We start from the raw sequence: 24,727 nt of genomic DNA on the forward strand, positions 1-24,727 counted from the left end.
CGTCCTGTAGGTATAATACTTATTTTTCACAAATTATAGTACTTGTACTATAGTACTATTGTACTTTGAGTACATATATCTAAATAGTATACAATTCAGTGTCAACACTACAGCAGGTATATATGATGATACCATGTTGTCAGATAGTGATACTATTGCACTGAAATTAAATGTGCTGTCATAATCCAAGGTAATTTCAAGAATATTATGGTACTACCATGGAACATGTATAATGTAATCCAATAATTGCCATTAACTATACATTAAACAACTGCATGGTATGTGTGTTGGAGCAGGGTTGGAACTAAACTCTACAGAGCTGTGGCCCTCCAGGAATTGAGTTTTGCATTCCTGCTTTAGTTGTTTTTTATTTATTTGAACCCTCGTCCTCTCTTGTTAGAGAGTAGCAAAACCTCTCTTCGCAAGTAGCATAATTTTCTGATCCAGATAACTTATATCAATCAGTTTAGGTAAAATAATACCTTTATATTTATGCATTTTTTACTACTATTATTATTATTATTGGTAAATAATAATAATAATAATAATAATAATTTACCTTTAAATTCAGTATTTTATTATGAAAAATAAGGATATTTGTTTACATTGTTTCACAAAATAAAAACAAAAAAACAGCAACCTTGCAGTCCTATTTTAATTGTGAACACTTGTGCACTTGGTCACACATTTTCACTTATTGTCAAAGTTTTGAAGGGTTGTAGGCTCCAACTACAAAACAGTGATGAACTGGATTCAAGCAAGATGTTTAAACTCGAAGGGAATTTGAAGGTACTTTTCCTGTAATAGGTTTACTGACAATTCAGACCTGTACTATTGCTCTCCAAGCTTTCAAATCTGATAAAAAACGGAAGGAAATACTAGTACTAATAAGATGTGGTTCTGTTTTACTTTTTCTTTTTTATCAATTAATCAATTTTATTACTCCTAAAAGTGATAAGGGACAGTGTTTGTATATGTTGCAGCATCAAATCATAAAGATTTCAAATTACTTGGAGTGATGGCAAATTTCTGACATTGTTTTTCATGCCTCATTTTATTTATTATAAAGCTGCATGCAGTCACATAATGATCTCGCAGTAGTAGCATCTTGCAGTATCTCACAGGAAGAGCTGTTTGAGAAGCTCATTTGCACAAAATTTGAATTGCTGGATGTGTCACCAACCATTTAAACTAACTGATAATGATCGGTGTTATTGTGAACGGGACTCACTGTGTCCTGTCATATTTTAAGTTCCTCTCATTCTTCAAGACAGGCTGTCAGTCTTTGACAGTCTTGACGATCTTCGTCTAAATCTTCTTTACTGCTGATTATTTGTGAAATTTAAGAAATTATGAGTTTGAAATATGGTGCTGATGGACCAAGAAACAGACCAACAAAACATTAATTCAAGCATACTCTGTTTGTAAAAATATCTCCAAAACTTGTAAAAGAACAAAATCAGGTCACAAAACGTTTTTTTTTTTTTTTACACATTTTAGTTTAATGCAAAAAAGGGGTCTAAAGTTGAGTGTACACAACAAATAAGCAAAAAACTGTGATATTCAAAACCACAATACTCGCATCCTTAGCTCTATTGCAGAATTTCACCAACTTTCCCAGCTAAAGCAAAAGCTTAAGGGCTTTTCACACTTAAAATAGTTAAAGGGATAGTTCACCCAAAATTAATCACCCTCAAGTTGTTCCAAACCTGTATGAGTTTCTTTCTTCTGTTGAACATAAAGAAGATATACTGCTTATTTTTTTCGGATCACAAAAGAAGAAATTATATATATATAAAAAAAAATGCTTGCACATGTCCATTTAATGGATTGTAACCTTCTTCAATCTTTTTTACAAAAAGGATTCAAATATAAATTTATCCCAACTTGTTCCATACTCCAAATGTACTAAAGGCATACGGTACCCAGATAGTACAGGCACACGTCTGCAAAATGTCTGTTAAAGATCTCTTCCTCTGGAAAGCAACTCAAATAGGCATACACACTGTAGCGTTTGCCAAATATGTTTCGCCAATATCAGATGGGGCCCCTTGATTACCCTGGGCCCTAAGCGGCCACTTACCTCGCTCATTGGTTAATGCTGCCTTCATGTGCTACCGGAATTATCGTAAATACACGTTTTCTAATCGGAAATTAGATGTGAACGCCTCTCAATTCGTATTCACTACTGGGAAATTCTGAAATCATTTTGATACCAGAGTTTCCGAGTTGGGCGGGTCTTTGCTGCTGTCAACAACTACATCCCTTTATCTTGTCGCTAAAGTTGTGTATATATAGGCCAGATATGAACGATCATTTGAAGCATATTGTATGTTTTATAAGCATTGAAATAAGCATGTATTTGACTGACATTCCAGAATTGTCAGTCAACTGCATGTGTAGCGCGGTGAATGTTTATGATAGTCAACCAATGGAATGCTACATTTTATTCTTTCCGACATTAAAGCACTTGAATACGACAAGCTCGTAATCACGACTTCATAAGTGGGAAATAGGAAATTTCTGATAGCATATGAAGGCAGCACAGTCCTGCACATAGTTTCTGTTACTGTCTAACGTAACATTCTAACACCGCATTGTTTTAAAAAGTGGTTCTAACTCAGTTTCTAAATTACAAGTGTAAAACATTCCTTTACCCGGGGTTAAAAATTGAGTTTAGAATGACAGTAACTCAGGGTTAAGTACAGTGTGAAAAGCCCTTTAGAAACAAACAAACAAAAAAGCCTTGCGCATTTCTTCAATTTATCAAGGATTCCTTAACTTTTAAAAAGCCATTAACTTCATTCTTATCACTTGCAAATACCAATGTTAACACAGATGGTTCTGGCGTCATCAGTAGTTGAAAGTTCTTCGATCAGAGTGCCCATGTACTTGTTCACAAACTTCCTACACAGTGATTTCAGGAAGCCAATCTGATCACAGGTCGTGCCGAGTTTATTTTTAATTTCATCCTGTAGGAAAGTGACCAGCAGATTTAACATTAAGCCATTAGTTTAACACAAATTTGTTCAATAAATCATATGAAACAGTAGGCTACTGTTACCAACCGCAGTTGTCCCATTGGAGATTTGTTTTTTCAGCTTCCCCATGGCCCACTTGCAAGCCCAGCACAATCCAGGAAGTTGTTCTGTTTGTATCTCACCCTATTAAGAGAACAGATATAGAGTCAATAGTTTAGATACAATCTGACAATTAGAATCTAGCAGTTCAAAACAGACATGAAGACTAGCTGTTTGGAAACCGTTTCCAAGCTCAACTGCATCTTGCATACTCTTTTTCAGTATGACAAAGATCTGACCTCTTATTGTGATCAATACAACAGTCAGACTGATTAATCAGCTGACAGTTATTTAATTGTGTTGTTTTTTGGTCAATTTATAATTGTAAATTCTTCCACCATCACTACACAATCAAGTAGTTTTGCTGTTTTCAGATAGGAGTTTGTGAATTTTTTACAGTCATAGAAAACTTGGAAAAAAAATCTTGAAAAATAATGCAAGTGAATCCAATCTTAAAAAGACATGGAAATTTCTATATTAAAAATACATTTTTGAGCATTAATTATAGATATAATACACAATCTGGTTAAAGCAGTTCACTGTGCTACTTTACAAGTGATCATAAAATGGGATCATGATGAATGTTCATGATAAATGAAGTTAAGAACTTACAGAGCTTTCTTCAAGTTCATTTCCAATAGATTCTTCTTTGTGCATTTCCCAGTGTTGAGCACAAGCTGTGAGGAAAAATGCATGATAAATGTAATACATACTATGTACTAAATGTGGGAAATTTATATAATGCATGACTTAAACAGCGAGAATATGATATGTATATATTTGGCACTTGTTTTAGTATGACCCTCAGTGAACTTAAGCTGGTCCAAATCAGTCTATGCTGTTTCTGTGTGTATGTGCCAGCTAGGCACACAGAATAAAAACAAATAGATTGATAAAGATAACTTAACAACTGATCTGTGCCGATTTTACCTGAGAATATCAGCAAGGTGATCAGGATGATTTTCCACAGCATCTTGTTTGGCAAAAAAAAGTCTGAACACAATGAGACTGAAAACTCTCTGCTTGTTGTAGGGCTTTGGTGCCACTGTTTAAAAAACACAGTTTTTAACCAGAAACCACAGACAAAGAGAGAACAGTAACACCCGCAACGTGAAGATGTACAATCACTCCTTGCATTACTTTTTAATTTTTTTTTTTTTTTTTTTATAACATCCTGTATGTGATACTTAGGGTGTCATTTGTGAAAAAAATTGTGGGCGTTTTTGATTTTATTTATTTATTTGCTTGAAAATAAATAAATAAATAAAAAAACACTTTTCTTAATTTCTAGGAATGCAAAATAGATATTTTCAAACAGATTAATAAGACATACCTGTACAAATTCAGTCACATTTATTTTTGATCACAGGGCTTTGTTGTTGTTTATGTGACAATATCATGGTGTCAGATGCTATATCGACATTTAACGACAATGCCACAGCCCTGCAGAGTTTAGATTCAACCTTCATTAAATGCACCTGATCCAGCTAATTAAGTCCTTCAGGCTTATTTGAAGTAATGCATATGAATGAATTTCATTAATGTTTATATAAGTTTTAATTTCACTAGTGTTTGCAAGAGGCTTTTCAATAATCATGGCCTTTATGACCCCTCATACTGTACTGTATGTTTTTGACAGACTGAAAAGAACCAACTCATTAGAATCCTTCGTTCTGTAATCGGACTACACTGTTGGTGCTGTTAAAGAAAACTGTTTTAGTATGGAGTTCAATAGAATTCACATAGGAAAACAATTAAAAGAACCGAGCATCATTAAATTTAGTTATTGTGTGTGTGTGTGTGTGTGTGTATGTGTGTGTGTGTTTTAAACCATCATCCTCTCCTTGTTAGAGAGTAACAAAACCTCTTCTGCAGGTCAAAATGACCTGAAGCATTAAGCATTTGGTCTGGAGAGCTTATATCAATCCATTTTGATAAAATATTATCTTTATATATATATATATATATATATATATATATATATATATATATATATATATATATATATATATATATATACAGTACAGGTCAAAAGTTTGGAAACATTACTATTTTTAATGTTTTTGAAAGAAATCTCTTCTGCTCATCAAGCCTGCATTTATTTGATCAAAAATACAAAAACAGTAATATTGTGAAATATTATTACAACTTAAAATAATAGTTTTTCTATTTGAATATAATTAAAAAAAAAAAAATTATTCCTGTGATGCAAAGCTGAATTTTCAGCATCATTACTCCAGCCTTCAGTGTCACATGTAACATCCAGTCTATCACATGATCATTTAGAAATCATTCTAATATTCTGATTTATTATGAGTGTTGGAAACAGTTCTGCTGTTTAATATATTTGATGACTAAAAGGTTAAAAAGAACTGCATTTATTCAAAATAAAAAAAAACCCCTAATAATATGTATTCTAATAATATATTTAATATATCACTTTTTATCAATTTAACACATCCTTGCTGAATAAAAGTATTGATTTTATTTAAAAAAAAGAAAGAAAAAAAAATTACTGACCCCAAATTACTGACCAGTAGTGTATATTGTTATTACAAAATATTTATATTTTAAAAACATAGCTTATTTTTTTTTTTTTTTTTTTACTTTTTATTCATCAAAGTATCCTAAAAAAGTATCACATGTTCTGAAAAAATATTAAGCAGCAGAACTGTTTCCAACTTTGATAATGAATCATCATATTAGAATGATTTCTAAAGGATCATGTGATAATGATCCTAAAAATACCGTATACAGGTGCTGGTCATTTAATTAGAATATCATAAAAAAGTTGATTTATTTCACTAATTCCATTCAAAAAGTGAAACTTGTATATTATATTTATTCATTACACACAGACTGATATACTTCAAATGTTTATTTCTTTTAATTTTGATGTTTATAAGTGAAAACTAAGGAAAATCCCAAATTCAGTATCTCAGAAAATTTGAATATTGTGAAAAGGTTCAATATTGAAGACACCTGGTGCCACACTCTAATCAGTTAATTAACTCAAAACACCTGCAAAGCCTTTAAATGGTCTCTCAGTCTAGTTCTGTAGGCTGCACAATCATGGGGAAGACTGCTGAATTGACAGTTGTCCAAAAGACGACCATTGACACCTTGCACAAGGAGGGCAAGACACAAAAGGTCATTGCAAAAAAGGCTGGCTGTTCACAGAGCTCTGTGTCGAAGCACATTAATAGAGAGGCGAAGGGAAGGAAAAGATGTGATAGAAAAAAGTGTACAAGCAATAGGGATTACCGCACCCTGGAGAGGACTGTGAAACAAAACCCATTCAAAAATGTGGGGGAGATTCACAAAGAGTGGACTGCAGCTGGAGTCAGTGCTTCAAGAACCACTACACAAAGACGTATGCAAGACATGGGCTTCAGCTGTTGCATTCCTTGTGTCAAGCCACTCTTGAACAACAGACAGCTTCAGAAGCGTCTCGCTTCAAAAAGGACTGGACTGCTGCTGAGTAGTCCAAAGTTATGTGCTCTGATGAAAGTAAATTTTGCATTTACTTTGGATATCAGGGTCCCAGAGTCTGGAGGAAGAGAGGAGAGGCACACAATCCACGTTTTCTTGAGGTCCAGTGTAAAGTTTCCACAGTCAGTGATGGTTTGGGGTGCCATGTCATCAGCTGGTGTTGGTCCACTGTGTTTTCTGAGGTCCAAGGTCAACACAGCCGTATACCAGGAAGTTTTAGAGCACTTCATGCTTCCTGCTGCTGACCAACTTTATGGAGATGCAGAGTTCATTTTCCAACAGGACTTGGCACCTGCACACAGTGCCAAAGCTTCCAGTACCTGGTTTAAGGACCATGGTATCCCTGTTCTTAATTGGCAAGCAAACTCGCCTGACCTTAACCCCATAGAAAATCTATGGGGTATTGGGAAGCGGAAGATGCGATATGCCAGACCCAAGAATGCAGAAGAGCTGAAGGCCACTATCAGAGCAACCTGGGCTTTCATTACACCTGAGCAGTGCCACAGACTGATCGCCACACCGCATTGCTGCAGTAATTCAGGCAAAAGGAGCCCCAACTAAGTATTGAGTGCTGTACATGCTCATACTTTTCATTTTTATACTTTTTAGTTGGCCAAGATTTCTAAAAATACTTTCTTTGTATTGGTCTTAAGTTATATTCTAATTTTCTGAGATACTGAATTTGGGATTTTCCTTAGTTGTCAGTTATAATCATCAAAATTAAAAGAAATAAACATTTGAAATATATCAGTCTGTGTGTAATGAATGAATATAATAAACAAGTTTCACTTTTTGAATGGAATTAATGAAATCAACTTTTTTTTGATTTTCTATTAACAATATAGTATATATAGTTTTTTGTGATTTTTATTTTATTTACCTTAAATTCTGTATTTATTATTGAAAATAAGCATATTTGTTTACTTTGTGTCACAAAAAGATTGTAAAATATATCATGCATTGGGTCTGATGCCCCCTTGTGGAAAAGAAATGACATTAACTTGCATTTTATGGTTACTGCCTCTAGAGTGGCCTATAGGATCTCTATGGAGATTTTATACAGAGCAAATCAACTGGAATATGGAAACATACTCCAATTTGAAACTTTGATTTGTTATAATATTTATGCATTCAAATATATATTCAGACAATTAATTTTTACATTTTGTACATCAAATCTGATTTGCTGAAAGCCTTTTCCATGAGTGCTATATTCTAGTGATAATGGAACTCCAACCATTTCTCGATTTGTTTTTTAATTATTATTATTATTCAATAAATAATATTTCATATATATAATAGTATTTAGGCCCAATCCCATTTCTACCCCTCAGGAGTCTCGATTCTCTTTTGGTTGGAGGGGTAGGGGGAAGGGCCAGATAGTCCTTCAAATTAAGATTTTTCGGGACCCCACTTCAAACGAAGGGGTATGAGAATTATCTCAGCATACACCGGCAACAGCGGCAACATGGTTGCTCGAGCAAACAAGAAGACCCCTTAAATCAGGGGTGTCAAACTCAATTCCTGGAGGGCAGGAGCCCTGCAGAGTTTAGATTCAACCGTAATTAAACACACTTGATCCAACTAATCAAGTCCTTCATGCTTATTTGAAAACTACATGGTATGTGTGTACAAAAATAATCTACAAATACTGAAGCAGCAAACTTTGCAAAACACAAAATTTTTGTCACTGCCAAAACCTTTGGCCTTGATTGTACTGTAGTGGTATTAGTGTTATTTTAGTATTAGTTATTTACTTTGTAATGTTTATTAATATTTTGAATTGGCTTTTACATGTATTTTTAGTGTTCATTTTATTTTAAGTTTTAGTAATTTTTCTTAAGTGCTTTTGCCATTTTCATTAATATTTCTATTTAGCTTTAGTCCCCCTTCAGTCGGTCACTCTCAATGTCACGTCAGATGAGTGATGAATTGGGATATCGCTTCGATAGACCAATCTACTTTGAGTGTAAACTAAACGAGCCAATGCACATTGCCATGCAATTATTGCATCCAGCTGCAGCTGATCACAGCGTGAACAGATAAAGGCAGCAGGTGCAATGCATATCTGCTTTTTGCTTCGGAGCCGAGCAACAACATCGTTCTGCTCCATCTAAGTGTCTTCAGTGAGCTACGAGTTCAACGCGCTCTTGGAAGCTTTTGGTGTTGGTGGTACGGTGCTTCAGTGGTGGACGTTCCTGTGTCAAATGGGTTGCACACTTCAGGTTGCACTACCCCGTTGTGCTGTAAGCGGCCATTCCCCTGTGCGCCTCAGCACATAAAAGAGCATTTCCCTAAAAGAGCAATTTCTCTAAAAGTGCAATAAATGGGTGCATCTTTGTAAAGACGACAGATCGTTTCACCGTGCGTTTCTGGATGCGGTCGTTACCTGGCGCTAGGTGATGGTCACGATCACTGCCTCACTTGTCTGCCCCATTGCAGGAAGATGATCGTCTCGGAGCTGCGGGCCAGGCTCTGTTTCCTCCGGGGGGGGCGGAGCTCCGTTGCTGCTGCCGCTATCTCAGGGTTGTCCTGGCGGCCGACAGGCGAGAACTGCTTCCGGCAGTGGCACGGGTGGTTTGAGGATCACACCCTTGGGGGCTCACCGCTCCTCTAGAGCTTCCAATCCAATTGAACGGCCAAAGGAATGTGCTGAGCCCTCTTCAAAGAGCGTACCAGCAGTATCCTTCAGTGCTCCTCCCGACTGCCAGAAACCAGCCTGATGGTTCCTCCTCCCTCACCACCCTCGGCGGTGGTGCAGCGAGGGGGTATACGGGGGTCTCCCCGGTCGGTTGCGATGCAGTTGTGTCCTAATACCGCCGTGCCTCCCCTCCCGGGTCTGTAGGTACTCGTCTGGCCTGTCCGGCGATGCTTATACAGCCTGTGGAGAAGCTGTCTCTGCCTTACACGCTATGGCGTTATGGCTGTGCCGGGTGGAGAATCTGGAATCTGGGTCCCTGCATTTCACCTCGCTGCCCCACTGTGGGTACGGTGGTGGTTCTGTTGGTCTCGCTTGCATGGTTTCCGGGTGCCTTGCTAGCGTTACCCAGCCTGTCTCACTGGCTTCTGCGGACCATCAGCCTCTGCTATGCGATTCAGTTTGTCCAGTGTCCCCCCAAGTTCAGCGGTATCTGCATCACTACAGTGAAGGCAGCTGATGCTCCTGTCTTGAATGCGGAAATCACAGTCTTACTGGTGAAGGATGTGATAGAGCAGGTCCCTCCAGCCGATATGAGGACGGCGTTTTACAGCCCTTACTTCATCTTACCCAAGAAAGGCGGCGGGTTATGGCCAATCTTGGACCTGCGAGTCTTGAACTGGGCCCTTCATCGATTACCGCTCAAGATGTTGATGCAGAAACACATCTACGGGTACATCCGTCCTTTAGATTGGTTTGCAGCGATTGACCTGAAGGATGCGTACTTTCATGTGTCGATCCTTCCGCACCACAGACTTTTTCTGTGGTTTGGGTTCGAAGGATAGGCATATCAGTACAAGGTCCTGCCCTTCGGGCTGTCCCTGTTCCCCCGTGTCTTCACGAAAGTCATGGAGGCGGCTCTTGTTCCCCTCAGAGAGCAGGGTGTTCACATCCTCAACTATCTTAATGATTGGCTTATACTAACACAGTCTCGGGATCAGTTGTGCGAGCACAGGGAACTGGTGCTCCGGCACCTCAGCCTGTTGGGTCTTCTGGTCAACTGGGAAAATAGCAAACTCTCCCCGATGCAGAGGATCATTTTTATCAGTATGGATTTGGATTCGGTCGAACAGACAGCATGCCTCACAGAGGAATGTGTGCGGTCGGTGCTGACCTGCTTGAATTCATTCAAGGGCAGAACAGCGGTCCCACTGAAACATTTCAGGGGCTCCTGGGCCATATGACAGCTGCAGCGGCACTTACACTGCTAGGGCTATTGCATATGAGACCGCTTCAGCACTAGCTTCATGGCAGAGTCCTGAGGTGGATGTGGAAGCGTGGCACTTACTGGGTCAAAGTTACACTGGCCTGTCGCCAGACCTTCACCCCGTGCCCCTGGAACAGGTCTCCAGGCATGCTGTGGTTAACCCGGGTGCCTCCACCACCAGCTGGGGGGCCACGTAGAACGGGTCCCCATCTGCATTGGCATATCAATTGCCTAGAGTTGTTAGCAGTACACCTTGCCTTGAACCGTCTCAAAGGGCGCTTACGAGGCAATCACGTGCACAGCGACCGTAGCATGTTGCAACTCGGCCGCCACCTCCTCCTTTGGAGTCGAAAGGTTCTGAGGTCACTTCATGCCATTCATATTCTGGGCCTGTTCAACCATAAGGCCGATGAGCTGTCTCGAGCTACGCTCCCGACTCCATCCTCGTACGATTTGGAGACGTTTCGGTGCTGCTCAGGTAGACCTGTTTGCCTCACCAGAGACCTTTCACTGCAAGTTGGTCTACTCCCTGACCGAGGGAGCACTGCCACACAGCTGGCCGTGGGGCCTGCGCAAGTATGCGTTACCCTCAGTGAACCTTCTCGCACAGACGCTGTGCAAGGTCAGGGAGGACGAGGAGCAGGTCTTGCTTTTGGTGCCATAATGGCCCACTTAGACCTGGTTCCCCGAACTAGTGCTCCTCACGACAGCCCCTCACTGGTGGATTCCTCTGATGAAGAATCTTCTGACTCAAAGACGGGGCACCATATGGCACCTGCATCCTGACCTCTGGAAACTTCAAGTCTGGTCTCTGAGACGCGGGTTTGCGCACTTCGGATGAGCGCATGCACAAATCTTCTCACTGCTCACAGGAGCTGAGCTCGCATCCTCTGGTTCTTAAATGTTTAAACTGGCACAGTACAATAGCCTCTTATTAAGAAACCACAACTAGATCCTAGTGAACTGGCAAATTACAGACCCATTTCAAATCTTCCATTTATGTCTAAAATTTAAAAAAAAGTTGTGTCTGCTCAATTGTGCCCCTTCCTGCAAAATAATTTATTTCTATGAAGAATTTCAGTCGGGTTTCAGGCCCCATCATAGCACAGAAACTGCACTTGTTACAATTACAAATGACTTGCTTCTTGCGTCAGACCAAGGCTGCATCTCATTGCTAGTTTTACTTGATCTTAGTGCTGAGTTTGACACCATAGATCATGACATACTCATAGATCGATTACAAAACTATACAGGTATTCAAGGGCAGGCTTTGAGATGGTTTAGACCCTACCTGTCTGATCGCTACCACTTTGTTTATTTAAATGGGGAGTCATCTCATTTATCACCAGTAAATTATGGAGTGCCACAAGGATCTGTCCTAGGTCCTCTGCTATTTTCATTATACATGTTGCCCCTTGGTAATATTATTAGAAAATACGGGATTAGTTTCCACTGTTATGCTGATGATACTCAACTATATATCTCAACAAGACCAGATGAAACTTCTAAATTATCTTAGCTAACAGAGTGTGTTAAAAATGTGAAAGATTGGATGACCAATAATTTTTATAATTATAATAATTATTATTACCTATTAAATTCAGATAAGACAGAGATATTACTTATTGGACCAAAAACATTATACAGAATCTCGTAGATTACAATTTGCAACTAGACGGATGTACTGTTACTTCCTCTACAGTCAAAAATCTGGGTGTTTTATTAGACAGCGTCTTTTGAAAATCATATTTCCCATGTTACAAAAACAGCATTCTTCCAGCTTAGAAACTTTGCCAAGCTACGAAACATGTTACCTGTTTCTGATGCAGAAAAGCTAGTTCATACATTCATGACCTCTACACTGGGCTATTGTAATGCACTTCTAGGTAGTCCAAAATGCAGCGGCTAGAGTCCTTACCAGTTCAAGAAAATATGATCATATTACCCCAACAGGCAACCAATTAAGTTCCGTATCAGTTACAAAATATTATTACTTACTTATAAGGCCCTTAATGGTTTAGCTCCTGCGTACCTAACTAGTCATCTACCACGCTACAATCCATCACGCTCCCTAAGGTCACAAAACACTGGACTTTTGGTAGTGCTTAGGAGAGCAAAGTCCACTAAAGGAGGTGGAACTTTTTCGCATTTGGCTCCCAAACTCTGGAATAGCCTTCCTTCAGACACTGTTTAAATCTAGATTAAAAACACATCTCTTTGGCTAAGCATTCAAATAATGCATTTCATAATTTTGGACTACAGTTATATCTCATCAAATGCGCATTATTATTCTTTAGCTTGGGTTAAACCAGGAGTTTTCAAAGTCTAAGACAGTGGGCCTCCCTTTTGACACAACTTACCCAATGGCACCCCCCCCCCCAAACACACACACAGATAAACACACAGAGCAATGTCAGACTGTTAACTCACTTTTATCATTATTTTTGTTAACATGAAAAGTGCAGTTATTTTTAGAGTAATAACAAGTAGGTTAATATAACGTTTTAAAACTAAGAATAATGAAACAAAAACAATGAAGGTTTTTTTTAGCAATTTAAAATTGTAAGAACTGTCCACCCCAGTCAAAACAGTCAGATGATCTGTAACAGAGAGTGTGGAAAGAACTTTAAACAATGCCAAAATTTAAACATCTCTACTACTGATTTATATGCTTAAATAATTATATTCCTACCTTATTGAGTGGTACGCATTTGTTTCCTCGCTGCTCAGAGAAGACAATTTGTGGTTGCAGTGACATCAGAAACAGATGAAGGTCATCCTCCACTTGAAGACATGAACGATATTTGTGCTTGATGAATGTCAGAATAGAAAATCCTGATTCGCACAAATACGTTGAAACAAATGGTAAAATTTTCCTCAGTGCCCTTTGTGTAAGTTCAGGAAATTCATTTTGAACAGAGAGACAGAAATGTCCAATTCTGAAGAGTGTGTAATCATTTGCTTCAATTCATGATTACTAGTCAGATCAATCAAAGCCTCTTCGTCTTGTATAGAGAGTGCGTCACTTTCTGCTGGCTTGAACTTGAATGGATTGCAAATCCACTCGTCCTGGATAGTCTTGTTGGTAAAATAGTGTGTGAATTGGTAACACAGACCCCTTAGGTGTTCAGCGACCAAAGGCTGAATAGGAACCACTGTCGGCCCCTTCTCTTGCATGAAGTCAGCCAGTGTAGGAAACAATGTCCAAGCATCCTTTCTGCACACGAGTGGCCCATAGATCCAGCTTTCTTCGTAACGAGGACACATGCTCAAATGCCAAAAACACATTGCAGTCGCTGCCCTGCAATGATGTATTAAGCATGTTGATGCGTTTAAATATGTCTGACAAATAAGCCAACCTTGCGATCCAGCTCGAATCACTCATGTGCTGCATCAGTAGGGATTGAACATTTGACAGAAAAAGTAGAACTTCCTCATGCAAATCAAAAAGTTGTGATAGAACTCTCCCCCGAGACAGCCAGCAGATTTCGGTGTGCAGAAGCAGCTATTTGTAATGCGCACCCAATTCATTGCATAAAATGTGGAAAAGATGAGCATTTAGAGGTTGTGCTTTTATCAGGTTGACAATTTTCACAGCTTCATCGAGGACACTCCGAAGATCATTTGGCATCTTCTTGGCAGCTAAGGCTTGTGTATGGATTGTGCAGTGGGTCCACACGGCTCTTGGAGCTACCTCTTTAACCCTCGATATGAGACCACTGTGGCGGCCTGTCATTTGTTTTGCCCCATCACTGCATATGCCACAGCAGCGTTCCCAGTCTATATCATCCTTTCTCACAAATTCATTCAATTTGTTGAAAATGTGTTCACCTGATGTGTGGGTGGGCAAAGCACTACTAAATAGAAACTCTTCTTAAATGTCCATGTTTTTTACGTACCGCATATATGTTAAGCTGAGCGCAGCTGGCCACATCGGTGAATTCGTCGATCTGAAGTGCAAAAAATGGGCTGTTTCTGACGCTGTCTAACACTTGGTCCTTCACATCCTGTGCCATGTCTGAGATGCGCCGACTTATTGTGTTGTCAGAGAGTGGAACAGAATCAAGCTTAGAAGCCGCTGCCTCTCCTAGCATCACGGAACACAGGTCTTTTGCTGCTGGCAGAACTAATGTCTCTCCAGTCGTATGTGCTTTGCCTGCCTTGGCAATACGCACTGCAACGTGATATGAAGGTTCAGTGGCCTTTCCATTTAACTTGACAAAATCTTCCACAATTTTTTTCTGACCTTGAAAGGTTTGAAGTTTTCTCTGGAAAAATTCTGGAGGTTTTCCTGCTACCTCACCATGCTTGGTTTCAAGGTGTCGCCAAAATTTTGCAGGTCTCATGCTGTCATTAGCCAAAATATACTGACAAACCACACATAAAGGTTGTGGTTCATCAGTTGGTCCTGTTCACGTAAATCCTAAACTCAAACACTCATCATCATATTGTCGTCTTTTGGGTTTAAGCCCTGAAGTTGAAGGCTTTGAATCGGGGGGTCTCAGAAACCACTCCATTGTATTAATAGTCATATACCTGTATTGGCGGGCTTGCCAAACAGCAGCGAATTCACAGCTATGGCCTTCTGGGTTGTAATGTGAATGAGACTTACTCCATCGGATGGTAGACTGTAATGCTTTAATGAAATAACCAAAACATCCACACAGCCACTACTAGTCTGTGAAACTCCATTATACAACAGCGCCCTCTTGTGTCCTGGATATCTTATATCATTACATCTCCCCTTTTCTAAAGTGATTTAACAGAGATATAGGGCAACAGTACTGCATAAGGTTGAACTTAAAATGGCAGCATTTAAAAGTCAGGATGCTCTCTGTAACTACCTCCTGTAAAGGAAAAATGTTTATAAAATGAAACATTCAGGAAGGCATTATTTAAGTAAGAACGTTCAAAGGTAACATGTAAGGGGATAACAAATGTTATGAGTTAAACCTGTTCTCAAGTATTTGTATTTCAGTTAAGTTCATTCTCTCTGTTACAAGTTCAGTCTTTCTTTTGGTTTGGGTTTTCTGAATGTGTATCGTCTTTCTTTTTTTCTCAGTGTTCTCTTCTTTCCCCTCTGTACATGCTGGGGTGTCTTCCTCTGTTTTGATGAGCTCTCTTCTATTTCGCCTGTATTGCTGTCCTTCTGCTTCCACTAGGTATGACCGTGACTCGGGTGTTGGTTTTACTACTTTAGCTGGTCTCCACTGCTTGCCCTCCCTTAAACTCACTGTGTCTCCTGGGCTAAGGGCTGGCAGCACGTGTGATCCTCTGTCATAGTAATGTTTCTCTCTGTCTTGGTTGACCTTCATTCTATCCTGCACCCCTTCTATTGTTCTAGGTTGGAGCAGATTTTGTGTTGTGTGCAGTCTTGTCTTTGTTCTGCGGCCCATAAGCAGCTGTGCAGGTGAGGGTCCCTTCGTACACTTGCTGTCAGTAGAGCTGAAATTTTTATCTTTAAAAACTGCGCTCCTGACGGCTTTGGCTTCGGGTTAAGAGGGTTGGGGAATTGCAGGCATTTTCAGTTGACGAAGCGTGGCTGGAATTCGGGCTGGCTAACTCACACGTTATCTTGAGACCCTGGCCTGGATACGTGCCCAAAGTTCCCACCACTCCTTTTAGAGATCAGGTGGTGAACTTGCAAGCGCTGCCCCCGGAGAAGGCAGACACAGTCCTGGCGCTGCTCTGTCCAGTACGTGCACTCCGCTCTTACGTAGACACAACTCTTTAGGACCTCAGACCAGCTCTTTGTTTGTTTTGGAGGCCAGCAGAAGGGAAAGGCTGTCTCCAAGCAGAGGTTATCCCACTGGATAGTGGATGCTATTGTCTTGGCTTATCAGGCTCAAGACCTTCTGTGCCCCCTAGGGGTGAGGGCCCACTCAACTAGAAGTGTGGGTTCCTCCTGGGCACTGGGGCATGACGCCTCGCTAACAGACATCTGTAGAGCTGCAGGCTGGGCGACACCTAACACGTTTGTGAGAGTCTATAATCTCCATGTAAACAGGACCTGCTCTGTGTCAATTCGCTTGCTGCACCATTCCACTCCATGGACTGGATGCGTGCGCTATTCTCCTCAGGTGAGTTCCACAGTTCAGAACCCTGGGTTCCTCCAGCTCTGTTGGTGTCCAGCACTTGCGTGCATGCCCTGTCGGTCAGCCCCTGTGTTGGACTAGGTGCCCCATGTGTTGGGATTCCCCTCTTGGGCAATCCCATGTATGTATTTCCACAGTAAGTCTCTCTCAGCAGCATGTGTCTTTTCCCTTGCCATCTCTGTCATTTAAATATATCCACCCTGCGGGCTGGATACCTCAGAGATTCATATGTATCACCGCTAAGCTGGTTGATATGTGATTTGTAAGACCTCCTATGAGCAGGCAACCTGTTAGCATACTTCCAGCTGGAATATGATACCTAGTGGATTCTGTGTTAGGTATAGCTCTTCGCTCGTGCTGCCTCATGACAGGGTGCTATCACTTACGCAGGTCACTGGAAGACAACCTTGTAGCATTTTGGGAGGGACCCCATTCGTCAGTCTCTTCTGACATAACGTTGAACGTGACCGACTGAAAGGGAACGTCTAGGTTACATATGTAACCCTCGTTGCCTGAAGGAGGGAATGGAGACGTTACGTCCCCTTGCCACAATTGCTGTCCCGCTGAATGGCTGGACCACATGCCTCGGCTTCTCAGCTAAGACTAGAATGCGAGTTGCTCGCGCTGCTCCTTAAATACCCACATGGTAGGGCGCAGCTCGCGATGCAAATTCCACAGACCAAGGTACTCAACGTACCATAGGCTCGTTTTGTTACCACTCGAAGGTGATTCGTCATTCTCTTCTGACATAACGTCTCCGTTCCCTCCTTCAGGGAATGAGGGCTACATACGTAACCTAGACGTTCTTCTGTTAGGGACAGACATTACATCAGTTTTCATATCAGTTATCTGCCATTATTATCGAGTTTTTCTTAATGCATTTTTTTTTTATTCAAATCAGTTGATATTGGATATTAAATGCTCTTTTCCCTATTGATATATTTTGAATAACTGTTAATATAAAAAAAAAAAAAAAACGAATAATTGAATATTCTCAATATACTTAAAGGGGTCATATGATGTAGCTAAAAAGAAAATTATTTTGTGTATTTGGTATAATGAAATGTGTTTATGCGATTTAAGGTTAAAAAATCACATAATTTTCCACAAACTGTACATTATTGTTTCTCCTCTATGCCCCGCCTTTCTGAAACGCGTTGATTTTTACAAAGCTCATCATTCTGAAAAGCGAGGTATGCTCTGAATTGGCAGCTATCCAGTGCGTTGTGATTGGCCGAATGCTTCAAGCATGTGATGGAAATGTTACGACCCTTACCATAAGTTTGAGACTTTAGTCTTTGCAACTTCAGGGATCTTATCTATTTACGAACAGCTTGCAACACTCCAAAGAGAAAGGAAATGATTGATTTAAAGTTGTTGTTTTTTTATTTAGATTAATGGTTTCATGAGGAAATCATTAATGGTCTAAAAGAAATTCACACATGAAATTTATACTGACAGATTACTTGTTGATCATCATCCAAAGATAAAAGTACTGCATAATATACTTTGATGCATACTGTATAATGATGCAGAGTTTTGAGTTTCCATAATAATTTTGTTCTTTTTAAATGAATTTTCTCTCTGTCTCCTTTATATTCTCCTTTTGTCTATGTAGTGTCTAGAGGAGTTGAATGAGTGACGTGTCATACAGCCAAGTATGGTGACCCATACTCAGAATTCGTGCTCTGCATTTAACCCATTCAAAGTGCACACACACAGCAGTGAACACACACACACCGTGAACACACACCCGGAGCAGTGAGCAGCCATTTATGCTGCGGCACCCGGGAGCAGTTGGGGGTTCAGTGCCTTGCACAAAGGCACCTCAGTCGTTATTTTGCTGGCCCGAGACTCGAACCCACAACCCTTGGGTTAGGAATCAAACTCTCTAACCACTAGGCAACGACTTCCCCACCCAAAACTTCCCTAGTCGTTGTGCCTCTCCCATAATGCACTGGGCTCCACTGGTTTCGAGCTTGTGTTGAAGACATTACTAAACATCTTCAGCACACATTCTTGTTTTGATGACTGTTTTATTATTCGAAAGGGGAGACTGACTGACAGGTAGGAGACTATGCACTCATACACTTAAATCTGGCTGGAAATAGCCTTACGGACCACAGTGTCCTCTTGCTTGCTAGGTGAATCACTCAACTCTTGTTCTACTGTACTGAAATATTTGTTACAAAACGTAAAGCATCATTTATATGCTTATTTCAGTTTGCAGCTAAATTATAGATACAGGTGCATCTCAATAAATTAGAATGTCATAGAAAAGTTAATTTATTTCAGTAATTCAACTCAAACTGTAAAACTCATGTATTAAATAAATTCAGTGCACACAGACGGAAGTAGTTTAAGTCTTTGGTTCTTTTTAATTGTGATGATTTTGGCTAACATTTAACAAAACCCCACCAATTCATTATCTCAACAAATTAGAATATATTGACATGCCAATCAGCTAATCAACTCAAAACACCTGCAAAGGTTTCCTGAGCCTTCAAAATGGTCTCTCAGTTTGGTTCACTAGGCTACACAATAATGGGGAAGACTGCTGATCTGACAGTTGTCCAGAAGACAATCATTGACACCCTTCACAAGGAGGTTAAGCCACAAACATTCATTGCCAAAGAAGCTGGCTGTTCACAGAGTGCTGTATCCAAGCATGTTTAACAGAAAGTTGAGTGGAAGGAAAAAGTGTGGGAAGAAAAAGATGCACAACCAACCAAGAGAACCGCAGCCTTATGAGGATTGTCAAGCAAAATTGATTCAAGAATTTGAGTGAACTTCACAAGGAATGGACTGAGGCTGGGCTCAAGGCATCAAGAGCCACCACGCACAGACATGTCAAGGAATTGGGCTACAGTTGTCGTATTCCTCTTGTTAAGCTGCTCTTGAACCACAGATAACATCAGAGGCGTCTTACCTGGGCTAAGGAGAAGAAGAACTGGACTGTTGTCCAGTGGTCCAAAGTCCTCTTTTCAGAGGAGAGCAAGTTTTGTATTTCATTTGAAAACCAAGGTCCTAGAGTCTGAAGGAAGGGTGGAGAAGCTCATAGCCCAAATTGCTTGAAGTCCAGTGTTAAGTTTCCACAGTCTGTGATGATTTGGGGTGCAATGTCATCTGCTGGTGTTGGTCCATTGTGTTTTTTGAAAACCAAAGTCACTGCACCCGTTTACCAAGAAATTTCGTAGCATTTCATGCTTCCTTCTCCTGACCAGCTTTCTGAAGATGCTGATTTAATTTTCAAGCAGGGTTTGGCACCTGCCCACACTGCCAAAAGCACCAAAAGTTGGTTAAATGACCATGGTGTTGGTGTGCTTGACTGGCCAGCAAACTCACCAGACCTGAACCCCATAGAGTATTAATTTACTGTTCATGTACAGTAAATGAACATACTTTCCATACTTTCCAGATGTTTTATTTTTTTAAATTTTTTTATTGGTCTTATGAAGTATTCTAATTTGTTGAGTGAATTGGTGGGTTTTTGTTAAATGTGAGCCAAAATCATCACAATTAAAAGAAGCAATGACTTAAATTTATTTACCTTTAAATTCAGTATTTTATTTTGAAAATAAGCATATTTGTTTACATTGTTTCACAAAAAAAAAAAAAAAAACATCTTTGCAGCCCTATTTTAATTGTGAGCATCAAAACATATCATGCGGTTGGTCATGAGTGTCTCTGATGCCCCCTTGTAGAAAAATGACATGAACTTGCACTTTATGATTACTGCCACTAGAGGAATATGGAATTCCAAAAGGCATATGGTAACATTCTCCAGTTCTAAACTTCAATTTACTTTGAATTTATTTAGTTTTCTATGATTGGTCATATTGACCCAAGGAGAGTTTTTATTTTATTTTTTTACACCCACAAAAACTCTTTTTTGGTGTTTTCCCATTTCAAGTCTAAGAATTTTACTTGCTTTTAAACCACTCCGATGAACACCTAATTTGTTAAATTTAAAGAGAGCCAGGTCTGAATAAGAAATGGTTCTTGGTTTCAATTCTAGTCTTTTTGTGTTGTGTCCTAATGGTTAGAGAGCCGGACTTGTAACCCAAAGGTTGTGGGTTTGAGTCTTGGTACTGGCAGGTGTTGTAGGTGGAGGGAGTGAATGTACAGCACTCTCTTACACCTTCAATGACCATGAATGAGGTGAGACCCTTGACCAAGGCACCGAACCCCCAACTGCTCACCGGGTGCCGCAGCATAAATGGCTACCCACTGCTCCGGGTGTGTGTTCACCGTGTGTGTTTGTCCACTACTCACTGTTGTGTGTGTGTACTTGGATGGGATAAATGCAAAGCACAAATTTCGAGTATGGTACACCATACTTGGCCACACATCACTTCAAGTTTCACTTAAGATGAACAAAATTCTTACTGTTTGTCCCTCTCTGGTGTCTTTGGACTTGTCTGGCAATCACCTCAGTCGGCCTTCAGTGTCTCCTTAATGCCTTAATGGAGGCCCAGCGACCTTTGACCCATCTCAATCTTCAAGGTATTTTCTTTTCCTTGAGTGATATTCAGATTTGATCGCCAGCATCTTGCCATTTCAGATTCACAAATTTTCACTTATTATCAAATTTCTGAAAGGTTGTAGGTAGAGGTCTTCACGGGTCCAAAAATTCATGCCCGAACCCGAAAGAGACCCGTAATGTACTACACCGAACCGGCCCGGACCTGTCTATTATTTCAAAAGCTGGACCCGGACCCGTGTAGATCCGAGAAATGCCTACCCGGACCCAGAGCCGTAGTCTCTCTTCCTTGTACCTGACTGCCTGTGATGCATTACAATCCTCCGACAAGAAAGTTATCCATGTTATTCCTCTCGTTATTCCAAGTCCAAGTTTAATCCACTCATTATTTCAGCTTCAAAAGTCCACTTGATGTCACGGTGACGGATGACAAATGCAACTGTGCACATGTACATTCTGACTCGAGTTAACTCGCATAATAACTTCGACTGTTTGCCCTTTTGAACTATGATAACGATTGCTCGTTCAGTGCCATGGCCGCTGACGTTGTTTATTTGCTATTATCTCTGTGCTCTCTGCTCTGCGTCGAGTCTGAATCTGACCACTAAAACTTTAAGATTAAACGGTTAATTTATATTATTATAAAAATGGGAGAAAATGTAAAGCGCGGTTTGGCGGTCGAAGTCATTTTGTCCTTCACTGGTTGCCATAGAAACATGACACGCGCTTGAGACTGCACATGCGTGCTAGCTGGATCAACCTAAAATATGCTTTTTAACGCAATTTGAGCGTCATAGAAAGCATTCATGTGACAGTTCACCTCAGATTTTGTTGCTGATTTGAAATATATTAAATATGAGTGTGTCAAGTCTGCAAGCATTATTACTGTTGCGTGCACTTGCATTAGGGACTTTAAGCAACAGCTGCGAATGGAACGGCTACAGCGACCGGAAGTTTGCTGTCACACCGCCGTAGCCAAGAACGTAAAAATCACTAAGCAACGGTAAACAGGACAGCGCAACGCGGCATTAATTCATTTATTGAGATACAAAAAAAAAGTCATTTAAAAAAGCAAGAGAAGGATTATTATTGAATGACAATCTTTTGTCAGAAGAGGAGTTTTTAATATTGTATGATGTAAATAAGTCTAAAAACCTAGATTTACCATGTAAGCAATACTTGCCTTTTAACCTTGATTACATGGAGGAAGACGAATGCTTAAATGAATTTCGTGTCAGAAAATGTGACCTACCAATTCTGGTAGATTCTCGGGATTCCCAATGAGATCGTTTGTGATCAGAGAAGTGTTGTGGGAGGAGTCGGAAAAAAATAATTAAAATTAGCTTAACACATATTATATAAAACACTAGTGGTACAATCATAAACTGATGCAAATTACAGTGTCATATGCCATGTTTTTTATATTGTATGATGTAAATAAGTCTAGTTGTAGCGACTCCGGCAAATCAGCTGTTCTCCCGTAGTAGAGACCGTTAAAGTAGAACGTCACAAAGTAGCAGTTAAATTTGCGCATGCGCAATACAACGCCAGAATGGCGTTGCCGTTCCACCAGAGGCTGTTGCTTAAAGTCCCTATTAACTCGGAGTCTGCGCGCTCTGTTTCTAACGGCAGAGAGGAGAGAGAGAGAGAGAGATCGCTTTTTTTTTCTCACACTTTTCTTTTCAAGTTGCAAGTTACAAAAAACACAAGCAGTGTCTGATCACGGCCGGGTGTTCTCCGAGTCCGATGACTCCGATCGCACGGGTATTACACACAATGTTAAACAGACCCGGGACCCGAAGTAATAGATTCGGACCCGACCCGGCTGATCATTTAAAATATAGACCCGAACCCGTACGGGTCCCGGGTCGACGGGTCTCGGGTGCACTGTGAAGACCTCTAGTTGTAGGCTCCAACTACAAAACAGTGATGAACTGGACTCAAGCAAGATGTTTAAACTCGAAGGGAATTTGAAGGTCCTTTTCCTGTAATAGGTTTACTGACAATTCAGACCTGTACTATTGCTTTCCAAGCTTTCAAATCTGATAACAAATGGAAGGAAATACTAGTACTAATAAGATGTGATTCTGTTTTACTTTTAATCGATTAAGCAATTTTATTACTCCTGAAAGTGATAAGGGAAAGTGTTTGTATATGTTGCAGCATCATATAGCCTAATAAAGATTTCAAATTACTTAGAGTGATGACAAATTTCTGACATTGTTTTTCATGCCTCATTTTTTATTATAAAGCTGCATGCAATCATACGATAATCTCACAGTAGCAGCATCTTGCAGTATCTCACAGGAAATTTGCACAAAATTTGAATTGCTGGATGTGTCACCAACCATTTAAACAAACTGATAATGATTGGTGTTATTGTGGACACGACTCACTGTGTCCTGTCATATTTTAAGTTCCTCTCATTCTTCAAGACAGGCTGTCATGTGTCAGCTTGTCATAAAATTGTCTAAAAATGGACAAATGTTTTAAAACATTTGTCTGTAAATACTGTCTAACTTTAGCATGTTTGCTGTCATTTTGTGTTTTTTTGTTGTAATTATTTGAATGGGCATGTATGTTTGTTTATAATTGTGACCGAAACCCATTTTATTCTGTTGCTTCTTTCGGTTATTTTTTTTTGTTTTTAATTGTTTGTTTTATTTAATTATTTGTTTGTTTTGGACATGAGATATTAATTTATGTGCTATAGTGCTGATTGACCAAGAAACAGACCAATAAATACTTATTCAAACATACACATCATGTCACACATTAAAGTTTGTTTCACACATTTATTTTCCAATTGGATGCAGAAAAAAGTTGCAAAGTTGAGTATACACGACAAATATGCAAAAAAACTGTGATATACAAAAACAAAGCTACGATACTCACACAACGTTAGCTCTAGTGCAGAATTTCACCACTTTTTCAAGATATTTTTAACGGTAATTTTAACAGTTTTTTTAGTTTTGGGGTTGTTTAAGGGATAGTTGAAAATAATTTGATAATTTTGTCATCATTTAGTTTTTCTAGAGTTTTGAGTTTCTTTCTTCTGTTGAACATAAAAGAAGATAGGTTTGGAACAACTTGAGGTGTTTGAGTAAATGAGTATGATGAGTATTATAATTTTTGGGTGAACTGGAAAGTCCATTCAGAGAGAGAAAAAAAACTTTACATACAGTCAGCATTATACATAATGCATACGTTTAGAATGACCTCGGCTTAAAGAGTCATTCTAAACGTACGCATTACATATAATGCTGACTGTATTTTAAGGTTTTTTTTTTTTTTACTCTGAATGGACTTAAATGGTCCATTTAGGTAAGAATTAAATTGTTTCTTCTTCACTCCAAATGTTTTCAGTTATCATTTGACATTTTTCCCTTCAAAAAGCTGAAACTACTGTTTCTGCAAGGAGACTGTCTGAACCCGTGGCTAAGTATCTAACCATAACTTTCACTGCATCGTTTCTCAACGTACAAGTTACCTAACACCGAAAAACAATGTCTTGCTCTGGAGCAGGGTTTAATAACCCCTGGTAAAAAGCTGTGCTAACTCCGTTTCTAAATTACAATTGTGAAACGTTCTTTTACCCGGGGTTAAAAACTGGGTTTAGAATGACAGTAACCTGAGGTCAAAGCCAGTGTGGAAAAGCCCTTCGGAAACAAA

General features: G+C 39.6%; 1 protein-coding gene across 2 annotated transcripts; it reads right to left on the reverse strand.

Moving 5' to 3' along the window:
• Positions 1 to 1,480: 1,480 nt before the first annotated feature.
• On the reverse strand, positions 1,481 to 4,556 carry LOC109076768 (antimicrobial peptide NK-lysin-like). 2 transcript variants are annotated; one of them, XM_042773575.1, is made up of 5 exons: positions 4,414 to 4,556; positions 4,011 to 4,125; positions 3,693 to 3,757; positions 3,069 to 3,164; positions 1,481 to 2,972 (listed from the first exon to the last, which is right to left on the reverse strand). In XM_042773575.1, exons 2-5 carry the CDS (start codon positions 4,051 to 4,053, stop codon positions 2,811 to 2,813), a joined length of 366 nt encoding a protein of 121 aa, XP_042629509.1. In that variant the 5' UTR covers positions 4,054 to 4,125; positions 4,414 to 4,556; the 3' UTR covers positions 1,481 to 2,810. The 2 variants fall into 2 exon arrangements, with proteins under 2 accessions (XP_042629509.1, XP_018947975.1); XM_019092430.2 differs by lacking the exon at positions 4,414 to 4,556 and having other exon boundaries at positions 4,011 to 4,245.
• Positions 4,557 to 24,727: the final 20,171 nt, after the last annotated feature.

This window comes from Cyprinus carpio, chromosome A17 (genome assembly GCF_018340385.1).
Source record: "Cyprinus carpio isolate SPL01 chromosome A17, ASM1834038v1, whole genome shotgun sequence".
Taxonomy (NCBI): Eukaryota; Metazoa; Chordata; class Actinopteri; order Cypriniformes; family Cyprinidae; genus Cyprinus; species Cyprinus carpio.

What these genes read in the sequence shown, in the direction of transcription:
- LOC109076768 (XM_042773575.1), bottom strand. Translation starts at nt 4,053, where the DNA reads ATGCTGTGGAAAATCATCCTGATCACCTTGCTGATATTCTCAG. An exon ending in ATGAACTTGAAGAAAGCTCT is followed by an intron (nt 3,165 to 3,692) that starts GTAAGTTCTTAA and finishes TTCTCTTAATAG; the next exon opens with GGTGAGATACAAACAGAACA. An exon ending in TCTCCAATGGGACAACTGCG is followed by an intron (nt 2,973 to 3,068) that starts GTTGGTAACAGT and finishes ACTTTCCTACAG; the next exon opens with GATGAAATTAAAAATAAACT.